General features: G+C 37.7%; 2 protein-coding genes across 7 annotated transcripts in view; one reads left to right on the forward strand and one right to left on the reverse strand.

Annotated features, from left to right (window-relative positions):
- Positions 1–9,966, forward strand: part of LOC101744355 (facilitated trehalose transporter Tret1-2 homolog) — an 82,434-nt gene extending 72,468 nt beyond the window's left edge. For all 3 annotated transcript variants that reach the window (XM_021346404.3, XM_062672223.1, XM_038015335.2), the window contains 3 exons: positions 2,173–2,302; positions 7,446–7,631; positions 8,043–9,966. In XM_021346404.3, coding sequence (XP_021202079.2) covers positions 2,173–2,302; positions 7,446–7,631; positions 8,043–9,199 — 1,473 coding nt within the window. In that variant the 3' untranslated portion in view covers positions 9,200–9,966. The remainder of the gene's footprint in view (positions 1–2,172; positions 2,303–7,445; positions 7,632–8,042) is intronic.
- Positions 1–13,551, reverse strand: part of LOC101744498 (neurobeachin) — a 573,788-nt gene that overhangs the window by 92,500 nt on the left and 467,737 nt on the right. For all 4 annotated transcript variants that reach the window (XM_062672222.1, XM_062672221.1, XM_062672220.1 and 1 more), the window contains 2 exons: positions 11,315–11,432; positions 10,510–10,612 (listed from right to left, as the gene is read on the reverse strand). In XM_062672222.1, the coding sequence (XP_062528206.1) occupies positions 10,510–10,612; positions 11,315–11,432 (221 nt within the window). The remainder of the gene's footprint in view (positions 1–10,509; positions 10,613–11,314; positions 11,433–13,551) is intronic.

Consider the following 13,551-nt stretch of genomic DNA (forward strand, 5'->3'; position numbering starts at 1 on the left):
AACTTTACCCCTTCAGCTTTCGATTGAGAGTAGGACGCTTGTTGTGTTGTTCCCAGAAAAGTCACCTAAATTACAAGGCAAAGATATAACCACAAGAACGAACAGAGCGTATGCATACAATGATCAAACAACCGAATCTATACATATCATGGGTTAGAAGATTAGTTAGATTTATTATTATGAGCTAGAGAGTCTCTCAAATGTCTTCGGGCAAGATAAACTACACTAATATTTATAGGTTAAAAATTAAACAGTTTCACATCTTAACGAGTGAGTGGGGTGAATGCACTAAACACAATAGGTTTTTCGTCAATTTATATACAGCCTGCGTACTGGTGAATACGATCAAATTAAGATGAGAGTTTTTTTTTTCGTAATATAAAGATTTGCATCCGGTGTTTATTGCAATATGTATTATTAACTAGAATACTCAGGATTTTTTACTGTATGTTCCAAGGGGTGCGCTGGGGTTCTTTTTTGTGATGTCATTTTCTTTATACAATGCGTTCATCCACAATGCGTTACCAAGGATCCTATTATTTTTTTTGCTTAGATGGGTGGACCTGCTCACAGCCCACCTGGTGTTAAGTGATATAAGTTCTAAGGTCTCAGTGTAGTTACAACGACTGCCCCGCCCTTCAAACCGAAATGCATTACTGCTTCACAGCAGAAATAGGCAGGGTGGCCGTATCTACACGTGCGGTATTTGCCACATATCCTTCCGATTTGGAACGGTTTACACTTCGGGGTTTTTTTCCAAACTTTGATGACCTTCTTCATCGCGTAAGATGTGGTGGGAAGGTAAAAGCAGGAGGTCGCACACACGAACCGAATAGACCGCTATCATTACTATTCTCTGATTTAAGAAAAACTTGCATGTTATAATAAGGCATCTGAAATTGATATAATTATTACATACATTAAAAAAAACCCTCATAAATCGTTATTAAATCTAGTTTGAACAAGAACGTATTTTAAATTGCATTAAATATACTTAGAATTAAAAACGTACAAATCATTTCCTCGGTGACTGCTATGAATTGTGTATGTACCGTACATTTAAAGGAAATTAAATTTAATCCGCGGAAGTTGACAAGTGTGTAACGATGTGTGATTATACGGCCGCGGTCGCGCAGAAATAGATGATTATTCCTCAACCACGTGTGATCGCTGGTAACTAACTAGCCTGCATTATTATTAAGGAAAATATCATATATTGGTGTATGCGAAAGAAGCATTATTATTAAGGCAAAGATTATTTGGTGTATGCGAAAGAAACTCCTTGTAATCTTCAATTTTGATTGAAAGGTGAATGAATATCGGCGGGATTTTAATATGAAAAATAATAATAATAGGCATTTATACTAATATATAAATCTACAGTGGTTTTTACGGATGTTCCGTTATAACTACTGAACCATGCATCCGATTGACTTGAAACTTGGTATCCATGTAGAAAATACATGCACTTAATGGATAGGCTAATATTTATATGAGTATTGGACTCCCTACATCAGTTGCGGGGGCGTTAATGCTGAGAATCGTTGTGGGGGTGAGAAATAATAATGTTAATTTTAAATGCCCAGTGAAGCGGACGGGTACAGTTAGTAAATTATAAAATGATTTCTAACATGAACGGATACTAATCATCAACCACGTCGGGTGTAGGGTTTTCTTAGATCGTCAAGTGGTTACCGGAGCCCATAGACATCTACAACGTAAATGCCGTTACCCATCTTGAGATATGAGTTCTAAGATCATAGTATAGTTACTACGGCTATCCCACCCTTCGAACCGAAACGCATTACCGCTTCACGTGTGCTGCAATGTATGTTAATAGTGACCAAACAACCTTTGATGACCATGTGCTGTGAAAACTCATTGACATCTAAACAACGGCCGTCTGGTGTAGTGGTAAGTGACATGGTCACTACACAAGGCGGTTGCGGGTTCGAATCCCGCCAAGGGAACATATTTGTATGATAAATATAAATGTCTTCTCCAGGTTTATGGATGTATATTAAATATATGTATGTGTATAATAAAAATCCTTTCAAACCGAAACGCATTACTGCTTCACAGCGTGTACCAAAAATACAGAAAATCGAAATCAAGTCATTAAAATGTTTGCTATAATAGGTGAATGTACCAGGACTTCATAATTGTTCGCAGGTGTTGGCGGCCCTTGCCGCGCAATCTATCAACATATCGGTGGGTTTCTGTCAGGGCTTCTCGGCGGTTCTGCTGCCCCAGTACTCGCTTGAGTATCCGTCCATATCGTACGAACAGAGCTCATGGATTGGTAAGATTATTATTAATATATAATAAATATGTAAAGAAAAACCTTTTTTATGTATGTCATTTTTAATATTAATCCTTTGAAAGTATTTACATTAAAAAAAAAGATATTTCTTATATAGATTTTCTGAACTCTCTGTCATTGAGAAAAAAAAGAGGTTCAGGTTTACTTAATTCAATGATACTGTGTAAAATAATAATTAGTTTGTGGAAAAAGGCTTTAGATGTTATTTTCTTAAAATTGTACAGTAAACTCAATTAAGTATTTTCTTATTATAAAACCATTTTTAGAATATTTCATATCATTATATATACATACATATATGTAAAGAAAAGCCTCTATCATTTAAAATCTTTAAAACTCTTTAGTTTAAAAAATCTTTTTCTCAGGCGGAATCACTCACCTGTCTGTTATTCAGTAAAAAGGGAGTTCATATTTTTATAGTATATTAAATACTAATTTTAATTTTAAAAATAAAATATTAATTTTAAAAGAGATTAAGGTCTTTAAATTTTAAAGGTTATTCTTTACAAATAATTATTTAAAAAATAATTTATTTCAATAAATTGCGAAATATTCAGTTTATGTTATGACCTCGAAATAATTAAATACAACATTTAAAAAAAACCGTATAAAATTGTTGTATAACGTGTCTCATTTATTAACCACCACACCACATTGAATGTATTCATTATGATAGTAACAATTGTTAACATTTTTAATTAAATGTTATTTCATAAGTTTGTAACACCCTACATTTTAGGTTTACGTAGGTACATATCTATGTATACTAGAGGTGCCCCGGTACTCGAAATTCGACTATAATTAATTGAAATTAATTGTAATGTAATCAATTTGTAATGAAAGACTATTTATTATACCTCTATATCACAGACTTCACCAAGACTACCCTTTAGAAAAATTTTAAATATTAAAGACAAACATTAATTAATCTATTCCTAATTTGACCACAGACTATAAGCAATAAGAAAAGTTTGACAGTAAACAAATAGTATGCATGCGTGTGTGCATCAAATACATGGGAGTTGTGTAATGTTTTTTATTGATTTAATGTATTTTTTATGCATAATTTAAAAAATATTAGCATTCTGCACTCTTTCTCTATATTCTCTATAAGTGTGGGAAATGTAAAAAGTGGTACAAAATTTTTGCTTCACGTAATAATAATAAGGTATAGATGGCACGGGCCTTTCTTGAACCGACTAGCATGTGTACCTAAGTATTCTCTTATCCTTTAGTGTGTAGGATGAAATGATGTTTCGATTCAGTTCGTATATTTATAAAGCTCACAATTCTCATGTTATTTTTGTGCTTGCCTCGATCTGGCACGAGATGTTAAAACAACAAGCTTTTCAGGTCAAACGCGACCCCATTGCGAGTGAACCCAAACGCTATTAATACAAATCCCAAAATAAGTTTCGCCTGTCTTTTATTTTTAATTAAAACTAGCTGACCCGGCAGACTTCGTAGTGCCTCAATCGATAAATAAAAAATATAAACTTTTGTATAAAATAAACTTAAAACAAACAAAAGGAATCCGTCCGACGGGGGACACATCAAAGGAAAAACAAAATTGTTATTTTTATTTAATTCCGAGCATTTTCGTATTTATCTACCTTTTAAACCTTTTCTGGACTTCCACAAATAATTCAAGACCAAAATGAGCCAAATCGGTCCAGCCGTTCTCGAGTTTTAGCGAGACTAACGAACAGCAATTCATTTTTATATTATATAGAGATTAAAATAATGAACGAGTTAAAGGTTTAGGCTAACTTATCCGACGACCCTACGTGTTTTTAATGACACTCGATATTAATTGACATTAAGTTGACATTAAATGCCCACCACCTATTGAGGTTTTCAGTTCAACAGAAATCACGATTACCGTAACCTTGAAACGAGTGCATACGATTTCTTTGTGCGAACTGACAAGGTTAATTATTGAAATCGGACAGCATAATAGCTCTGAGGCATACACCGGCGACCTATGGGACTCGGATATAATTAACTAGCGACCCGCCCTCGCTTTGCTTCGGAAACTGTAATTTATTATTGTTTAATGGATGTTATTATACATATAAACCTTCCTCTTCAATCACTCAATCTATTAAAAAAACCGCATCAAAATCCGTTGCGTAGTTTTAAAGATTTAAGCATACATAGGGACAGACAGATATAGGGACAGAGAAAGCGACTTTGTTTTATACTGTGGCGGTAGCCATCACAGAACACAAGATATTTGACAGATGCCTAAATCTCGCTTACGACATTTTCAAGATAAGCTTGCATATATACAAGTTCCGAACAACAGCATCCGGACCGTCGGTCTACCGAGCAATATAAATATAAAAAAAAGGAAGATCTTCCTTTCGTCGTATATTCCTACAACACTATGTAGTGATAATTCAATTCAATACATCATCTATATTTTTCACATAATGAATGTTAATAAACATATTTGCATCCATATTTTAGTTTATTGTACAGGCGGCTAGGGTCGCGCTATTCATACGTTTTTCAGTTATCTAAAATTCAGAGAAACTGAACAGAAATTTAACTTCGCATTCCTCGTCTTCTAATAAATCTCAAAAACAGAAAACATTTTTTCCAATTGATGTCATAAAATGTCGCATTTTACGGTAGAAAATTATACAACTAAGGCTTAGAATAGCACCACTCCGTCTTTCCCGTCAGTGTCGGAAAAGGCGACAAAGGGGTCCACCGGAGAATGAGTAACGGCTCTGAGTATTATTACATTTACTGGTGGTATGGCGTATTGTAAGCCCGCACGGGTAGGCATCACCATCTGGACTATTCTGTCGAAATAATTCATGCCTTCCAGTTTAATGGATGGGACTGCTGTTTATGATTCAATTGAGACTTCGAACTCATGTTTCAAGTTGAGTGGCTGCATTCAGATAGTTACGTCTATGGGCTTTATATTCGTTCACCCACAAGACAAAGGTTACATCTATTTTTTTTTTATTGCTCTTGTAGGCAGACGAGCATACGGCCCACCTGATGGTGAGTGGTTACCGTCGCTCATGGACTTCAGCAATGGCAGAGCCAAGCCGCTGCCTACCGCTTAATACTGTCCATAAGCGTCGTTTGAAGAAGGACATGTCATAGCGCTCGGGAAACACCGTGGAGGGGAGCTCATTCCATAGCCGGATGGTGCGTGGCAAAAAAGATCTCTGGAAGCGCACTGTGGATGACCGCAGTGGCTCCAGGTAGGATGGATGAACTCTACTCCGGTGGCGGGCGGTGCGGTGGTAAAAACGAGATGCCGGTATCATCTCGAATAATTCCTCAGAGCACTCCCCATGGAACATACGGTACAAAATACAGAGGGAACCGAAGTCCCTCCGCAGACCCAGAGGTTCCAAACGATCCGAGAGAACATACAACCTGCAACCGATTTTGTGTCATAGATGCAGAAAACACAATGTTTTCGTGTTATTTACAATTTCACATGTGGAATAATAAGCATATATTCGTACAAACATCGGTTGTGTAAACGAGATAGCGTTTGTTTGTGTTCCCTCACATCCGTGACTCTAAAAATACGGGTGGCGTTGCGTGCTCGGGAGGTTACGACTCCGATGAATGCGTGGTCACGTTTATATTGGCTTCGATATGTTTTATAGAACTACATAGTGTTGTATAGTTGATTTCATTGAAATTTTCAAACAATAAACGCTAAAACAATGAACAATAGTTACTGGTGGTAGGACCTCTTGTGAGTCCGCGCGGGTGGGTACCACCACCCTGACTATTTCTGTCGTGAAGCAGTAATGCGTTTCCGTTTGAAGGGTGGAGCGGCCGTTGTAACTATACTGAAACCTTAGAAATTATATCTCAAGGTGGGTGGCGCATTTACGTTGTGGATGTCTATGGGCTCCAGTAACCACTTAACACCAAATGGGCTGTGAGCTCGTCCACTCATTTAAGCAATAAAAAATATATATAGAAGTGGCATTTTCCGTTAAGATTCACGAAATTCAAGTCCACACAATACCTATACGAATTAATTTTATGTTTTGTTCATTAAATCTTCCTCGTGTAGCAAATGCGAGTCGAGTTTGTCATAGAGCGTCTTGTTCTGAGACGTTATCGGCGAATATTTACAAACACACATCGCAAACAACACGAGACTCGTAAAACGTTAATTATTTATTTTTATTTAATTATAAACAATGCAATCTTTTTATTGTACCTAATCACTGACTGATTCAGCCTCAATGATATCAGATGTAGGTAATGTTACAATATTGTTATCACGACACAGTTCCTCCAGTTGTGTTGTCAATGTTCTATACCTAATGTTCCGTCATCTTTCAATTGCAACTGATCTGCTAGCGTTACTAACCAATTAGCTGCTTTATTGAGTTGAGCATAGGAGCTCATCTGTTTAATATGAAGTCGTGATTCCCACTACAGGTTCAGAGTTCGTAACTTAATTTTAAATTATTCAATTGCGAGTATGTTTTTATCTTTCACTACATCTCACTAAGCAAGTATTTTTAGTTAGTTGTTTCATTTTAACCCTTGCTAATAGCCTTGAGAGGCTATTTCAGCTTCATCCTAAATAGAATACATAAATCTATTGAGTAGACCATTATTGTTTTATCAAATGTGGGTAAACCGTCATGGCCTTTTTTTAAGCAGTTACTGGCGTCCATAGACATAACAACGTGAATGCCACTTAATTCTGATCATCGTCTAAGACGCCCGGTGTATTCTTTTTGAGTTTTGCTCCTGCAGACATAACCCACTTTTTTTTCCTACCTAAGCTGATCGCCTTGAGAGGCTACGTCAGCGTAACCTAACAAGTAGGTGAGCTCACGAGGCTCAAACCTGACGCCGTTGCTAAGACGAACCCTAGCAAGAGCAGTGCTTCGCAGAATCTACCACCGGATCGGGAACGCGACCCACTGAGAAGATCCCGCGAGAAACTCAGTGGCCTTGTAGTTAGAGTTAAATGTTAAATGAACTGAAGGATTATCTGTAATTTATTCTAAGCACTCTTAACAGTTATTGTTTGTTGTGCTTTTTGCGTCCTACCTCTTGGTTCATTTTGAGCAGGCTCTCCAAGCGCTTTACTAAAGGCACGTTTTGTCAACAGCAAGTCTGGGTGTGATCTCCAACCCCATTGGAGCGCTGCTGGGCGGCATGATGGTGGACGCAGTGGGGCGGCGGCTGCTGTTGCAGTCGATCGTGCTGCCGAACCTCATAGGCTGGCTGGTCATAGCCTTCTCAGAGACCTACGTCTTCCTCTGCATAGGACGATTCATCACCGGATTCACTATCGGTGTGTTTTGTTTCATTGAATTAATTAGAGGATGACCGAGCTTTGCTTGGCATGGTTTTTTTTTTTTTTGATATATTGTGTTTTTTTAGAAATTATATTTAAATACGAATTACATATTGATATTATATTATTTGTTATTTTCATTCAATAAAAAAAAAGTTTATGTTTAAGTTGATTATCGATAAAGTTGATTATTGAACACAAGAATAAAACAATATTTTCTGAAAATAAATCATAGCTAGATCGATTCATGGCCCCCGAAATCCCATGTATACTAAATTTTATGATAATCATTGGAGCCGTTTCCGAGATTTAGATATATATATTTATATACAAGAATTGCTCGTTTAAAGATATAAGATACTACACATTTTATTTGAAACTAATAGATAATTTCCTTTCAAATTTCAGGAATGTCAACGGTATCGTACATCTACGTGGCTGAGATCACGACTCCAGAAAAGAGAGGGGTTCTCAGCGCTTTAGGGCCCGGCCTGGTCTCCACCGGGATATTCATCGTCTACTCCTTAGGAGCCTTCATTCACTGGCGAAAAGTGGCCGCTATTTGTGCGGGAGTGTCTCTACTGACTCCCTTCTTGATGTACTTCGTTCCAGAGTCACCTCTGTGGCTCGCCTCTAAAGGACAAATGAAAGAAGCTTACAACGCTATGTTCTGGCTCCGTCAGAACAACAGCACGGCGCAACAAGAACTCATGGAGTTCACCAAAGACCGCAAGGAACAGCAGATGAACTTCAAACAGAAATTAGCACTCTTCAAACGGAAAAACGTCCTCAAGCCCTTCGTATTATTAATAGTTTTCTTCATCTTCCAAGAAATGTCAGGGATTTACATCATATTGTATTACGCTGTGGATTTCTTCAAGTCTGTAGGTACTAGCGTCAACGAGTTCACGGCTTCCATCATAGTGGGAGGTGTGAGAGTCTTCATGGGAGCAGTCGGCGCTTGTCTTATTAACAGCTTCAGAAGGAAGACCCTGGCAGCAGTATCAGGACTGCTGCTGGGCATCGCCATGCTGGGGGCCGCGGTGTGCGACAGTCTCAATGGACCTCCGCTAGTGAAGCTCGGCTGTGTGCTATTACACGTTTCCTTCAGCATGGTCGGCTTCCTCCAACTGCCCTGGATCATGTCCGGAGAACTGTACCCTCAGGATATCAGAGGAGTCATGTCCGGGGCGACTTCGTGCTGCGCTTACGTCCTCATTTTCTTCAACATAAAAACGTATCCTAAATTGGAGAACTTACTCACGAGCAACGGGACTTTGTATTTGTTCGGGTTCTGTGCAATGATAGGAGCGGCATACTGCTTCCTGTTTCTGCCGGAGACTAAAGGGAAGACTCTCACGGAAATCATGAGGCAGTTCGACGATGATAACAAAAATGAGAAAGATCTTGAAGCCGGCTACAAGAGCGATAAGGGATGCAGTATCGAGGGCAGGCCAGTGCAGAGGAGACACAGCGCTGGAGCCGCTGTTTCTTTAGAAAAGAGCGAAGACTTTAAGCTTTGGAAGCCAGAAGAGTCGAATAAAACGGACACTCATTGTGATTGAGCTCTTTGCATTTATGGTCTCCTGGTATTTGGACTTCGGTGATAACTTAACGTTACGAGTTATATTTGAATTTTTATTACTTTTTCGAAATTATGGCGGACATTCATTGTGATTGAGCTCTTTGCATTTATGGTCTCCTGGTACTCGGACTTCGGTGACAATTTAACGTTACGAAGTTATATTTTGAAATTATTTTAACTTCTTCGAAATTATGGTCTCCTGATAATTTGAGATTTTATTGCAGCGAATTAGATGTTTTTTATTAGTTTAATTAATAAGTTACCAATGAATTTAAAACATTAATTATGTGTACTAGTTGTTGTTATATTTATTAAGTAGTTTTTTTTTGTGTAATTTTAATTATTAATCGTGAATTTTGTGATCAGTATTATTATAGGTTCAAATATTTTTAATTGTAGATTTAAACGAGAAAGTTTAAACATTCCTATTCAAAGTTTTAGTTAATAAGGAGGTGATGATTTAATTTAATTATTTTTAGGTACAAAATAAAGTTGCTTGTGTACTTTTTAGATGTTTACATTTTAGGGATTTGATTGTTTTCGTGTAATGTTTAATTATTTAATAGGGTTCGGAAAAGCAGCGTGCAATTCAAATGTGATTTATATACTGTATGTTACCATAACGTATGTGTAAATATTATATTAGGTATAATGAAACAATAATAGTTAATATATTTAAGGCTCTATTAATTATTGTGTATGGTGATTCAACTGTGATGACTGAAATAAATTTAGTGTTTCTTTAAATTGTTACTTTTATTTAACTCTCCAGTTCTGTTCCTAGTTTTGTAGAAAATTACTTAAAATCAAAACAGAAATACAAAAATTCAAAATGAAAAATCGAATTTTGGTTAGCGCACCATTTGGCGACGGCTGATCCGATAATTTCATATTTTAGGAAAACAAAAACTGAAATATTCGCGTGACGACCAAAAGAAAATCATACAAACTTGTATATGACAATGATTGTTGGCTCAGTTTATGTACTGATAAAATTCTGATTATAGCAGCGCGAGTTCAGATTGTAATTAGTAACGCCATCTATCGACAGTTTCTATTAATTAAGCCCATTGGTTTATTTGGAGACATATCACATTATTTTTACTAGATGGCAGCACATCGACGTTGGTATTAAATCGTAGGCTTTTGGAATATTTTCAATAGATGGCGCTCGTTTCAAGTTTCATTTTCGTAAAGTAACATTAAAACTAGATGAACAATTATCTGCTTATCAAAGCATCCTAGGTAGGTAATCTATAATGTTGGATTTATATATATAGGGGCACTTACCTGGTCTGCGGGATGCCATACTTGATGCCGACACCAACTCGGGGTAGCGCTTTGATTACTTTCTTGACTGTCGCTTGGTCGGGAAATGCGAAGAATATTGAAGCTGAAAAATAAAATTTTCTTTGTTTAAGATTTTGTTTGTTTAAATCATTTTTTGACTATGATGTATTTCAAAGCCCACTTCAGCGCGGGCGACTTGGGCAGGAATTTTCAAGATATTCGGAAGCTTTTCACAAATAGTGGCACTTGTTCAACTGAGCGGATATGAATCCAATTTTGGACACCCGCGGCGCCGCTCAAACTTTTTTTTTTTGGATTGAAGGGTTATTGGTGGACCGGAGGCCTTTCCAGTTTCACCACGACAGGTGGGCGAGCAAAGGCTCAGCCAGGAGGGGTGGTATTTGCTAACAACTGCCCGAGCGCCTCCGAAGGAGACCTAACAACTCAAGAGCAGCTGCTTCGCGAATGAATCTACTACCGGAATGGAATTGCGACCCGCTGAGAAGATCCGGCGAGAAACTCAGCGGGCTGATGCATGGGTTAGGTTGCACGTCGAACTCTTTGTCGAGTTCGACGAGTACGGTTACCGGGGTCCCTAAGCCTGCTCCTGCTAGTGCTAGAGCTGAAGACGTCTAATGCAAAGATTATTGGATCTGATGGACAACCAAACTAATAAGAACTTTCATACGAACTTGTTCAACTAACTAATCTTGATACTATGTCACTTAGATAAGTTCGCCTCAGAAAACCAAAATTTCTTAAGACGCAAGGCAGATTTTAACAGATTAGAGATATTTTTACTCACTTCTGCTGGCGAGGAACAGCTCGACGGCGACATTCTGGAGAAGGTAGCGTCTCGAGAAAATAGCTCGTATCTCGCTGAAGTACCATTTCCCGTGTAGATGCTCACAATATTTCAGTACCTGAAGCGAAGGACAAAAAAAATTTAATTTTTATTATTTTATTATTATTGCTTAGATGGATGGACGAGCTCACAGGCCACCTGGTGTTAAGTGGTTACTGGGACCCATAGACATCTACGACGTAAACGCGTCACCCACCTTGAGATATAAGTTCTAAGGCACAGATAAACCCCATCTGTGTTATCTGTGTTCTAAGGTCTCAGTGTAGTCACAACGGCTGCCCCACCCTTCAAACCGAAACGCATTGCTGCTTTATGGCAGAAATAGGCAGCGTGGTGGTGGTACCTACCCGTGCGGACTCACTAGAGGTCCTACCACCAGGCAACAAAAGGGAGATCTTACACGGAGCGTTAGAGCTATTATTACTCGGCTGGGTATCAATTTTAATATTTTAGTTTAGAACTTGTCGTCAGATTGATGCTATAATTCTTATATGATAATTGAGGCCGTCAGTGCAAAAGTGGTCTAATCTGATCATAGTTATTATGGAGCAATGGAGGTTTAAGTTTTCATGAATCAGAATTTGAGTAGGAAAAAAAACAAACAATACACGCAAAAATAATGTTTACAAAGCCATCTGTTATGTATGGGTGAAACTATGGATAGGCCGGATTTGCATCAAAATTTATTATATTTTAAATAAATTGCAATATACATGTAAGCATGATTATGAAACAATGTGGGTTAGGGCACTTTTGCGCTGACGGCCTCAATTACCGCTACGATATGACACATAATTTAACGTTCCATCCTTCTCCTCCGGTGGTAGATTCTGCGAAGCACGGCCCTTGCTTGATAGGGTTCGAGTTAGCAACGTCGTCAGGTTTGAGCCCCGTGAGCTTACCTACTAGTCTGATGACGCTGATATTATGGTCTCTCTAGACCAGTGGTGGGCAAACATTTTTAATGGCGGGCCACAATGTTTAAGAAATTCTAGAGGATGGCCAGAATTATAGAAAAAATGTATTTTGTATTAAAGCTTTTTAATAAACAAAATACCTTTTTTACGCCTTGTTAGGCGTGTGAGACGTGAGATAGATAGGTGAAAAGAATGGGTTTTTTCCAATAAATAAACTAATACCTGTGACATACTGGCGAGATAGTTATAATCTAGAGTCTAGACCATCAGCTTAGGTAGGAAAAAAAAGCTCCACCCTATTTACTCTTTTAATATTATGTGAATTATTTATTTAGATTAGGGACATATATATGACATAGCGACAATGTTACCGGATCATATCATAAATTTCACGAATTAATATCGAATTAATTAAAGCATTTTATGTTCAAAACTAATAAAAACGACATAAAACTTTGTGTAAATATTTTATAAAATGACAGGAGTAGAATATTGCACAACAAAATCACATATTTCACAATCGACTAGGTAGGTACACCGGCCTGTCACATTTGCACACCTAAAAACTATATACAAAAATAGGCAAAAATAAAACAGATAAGCATCAGTTTTTCACTTCTTTTTTTTCCTAACTACGCTGATAGCCTTGAGAGGCTATTTCAGCGTAATATTCCTTAACTAGTAGGTGAGCTCACCGGGCTCAAGCCTGACGACGTTGCTAACATGAACCCTAGCAAGAGCCGTGCTTCGCAGAATCTACCACCGGATCGGAAACGCGACCCACTGAGAAGATCCGGCGAGAAACTCAGTGGGCTGAAGATTTCATACAGTAGCTATAGGTAGACTTTTATTGATAGCTTAAGTTTTTTTTTTAAATATTTGATATCAGGTTTATTTATTTTTTCGAAACATTCATAACAAAATGATAAGGTACAGTTTTAAATTTTCGCGATTATCTTTACGTTATGAGCTATTGTTTGGCGGTTTTGATGGATTGTTCGTGATCATGTCGCTTGCAACACAACGATATATCGGGAAATATATAAAACCAAAATGGGAATACATAAAATATGTGTTGGTCTTTGGGCGAATATTAGATTATATTTTATTGGTGATAGGACGTGTTGTCCGCATGGGTAGGTACCACCACCCCGCTTATTTCTGTCGTGAAGCAGTAGTGCGTTTCGGTTCGAAGGGTGGGGTAGCCGTTGTAACTATATATTGAGACCTTAGAACCCATATCTCAAGGTGGGTGGCGGC

This window comes from Bombyx mori, chromosome 14 (genome assembly GCF_030269925.1).
Source record: "Bombyx mori chromosome 14, ASM3026992v2".
Lineage (NCBI taxonomy): Eukaryota > Metazoa > Arthropoda > Insecta > Lepidoptera > Bombycidae > Bombyx > Bombyx mori.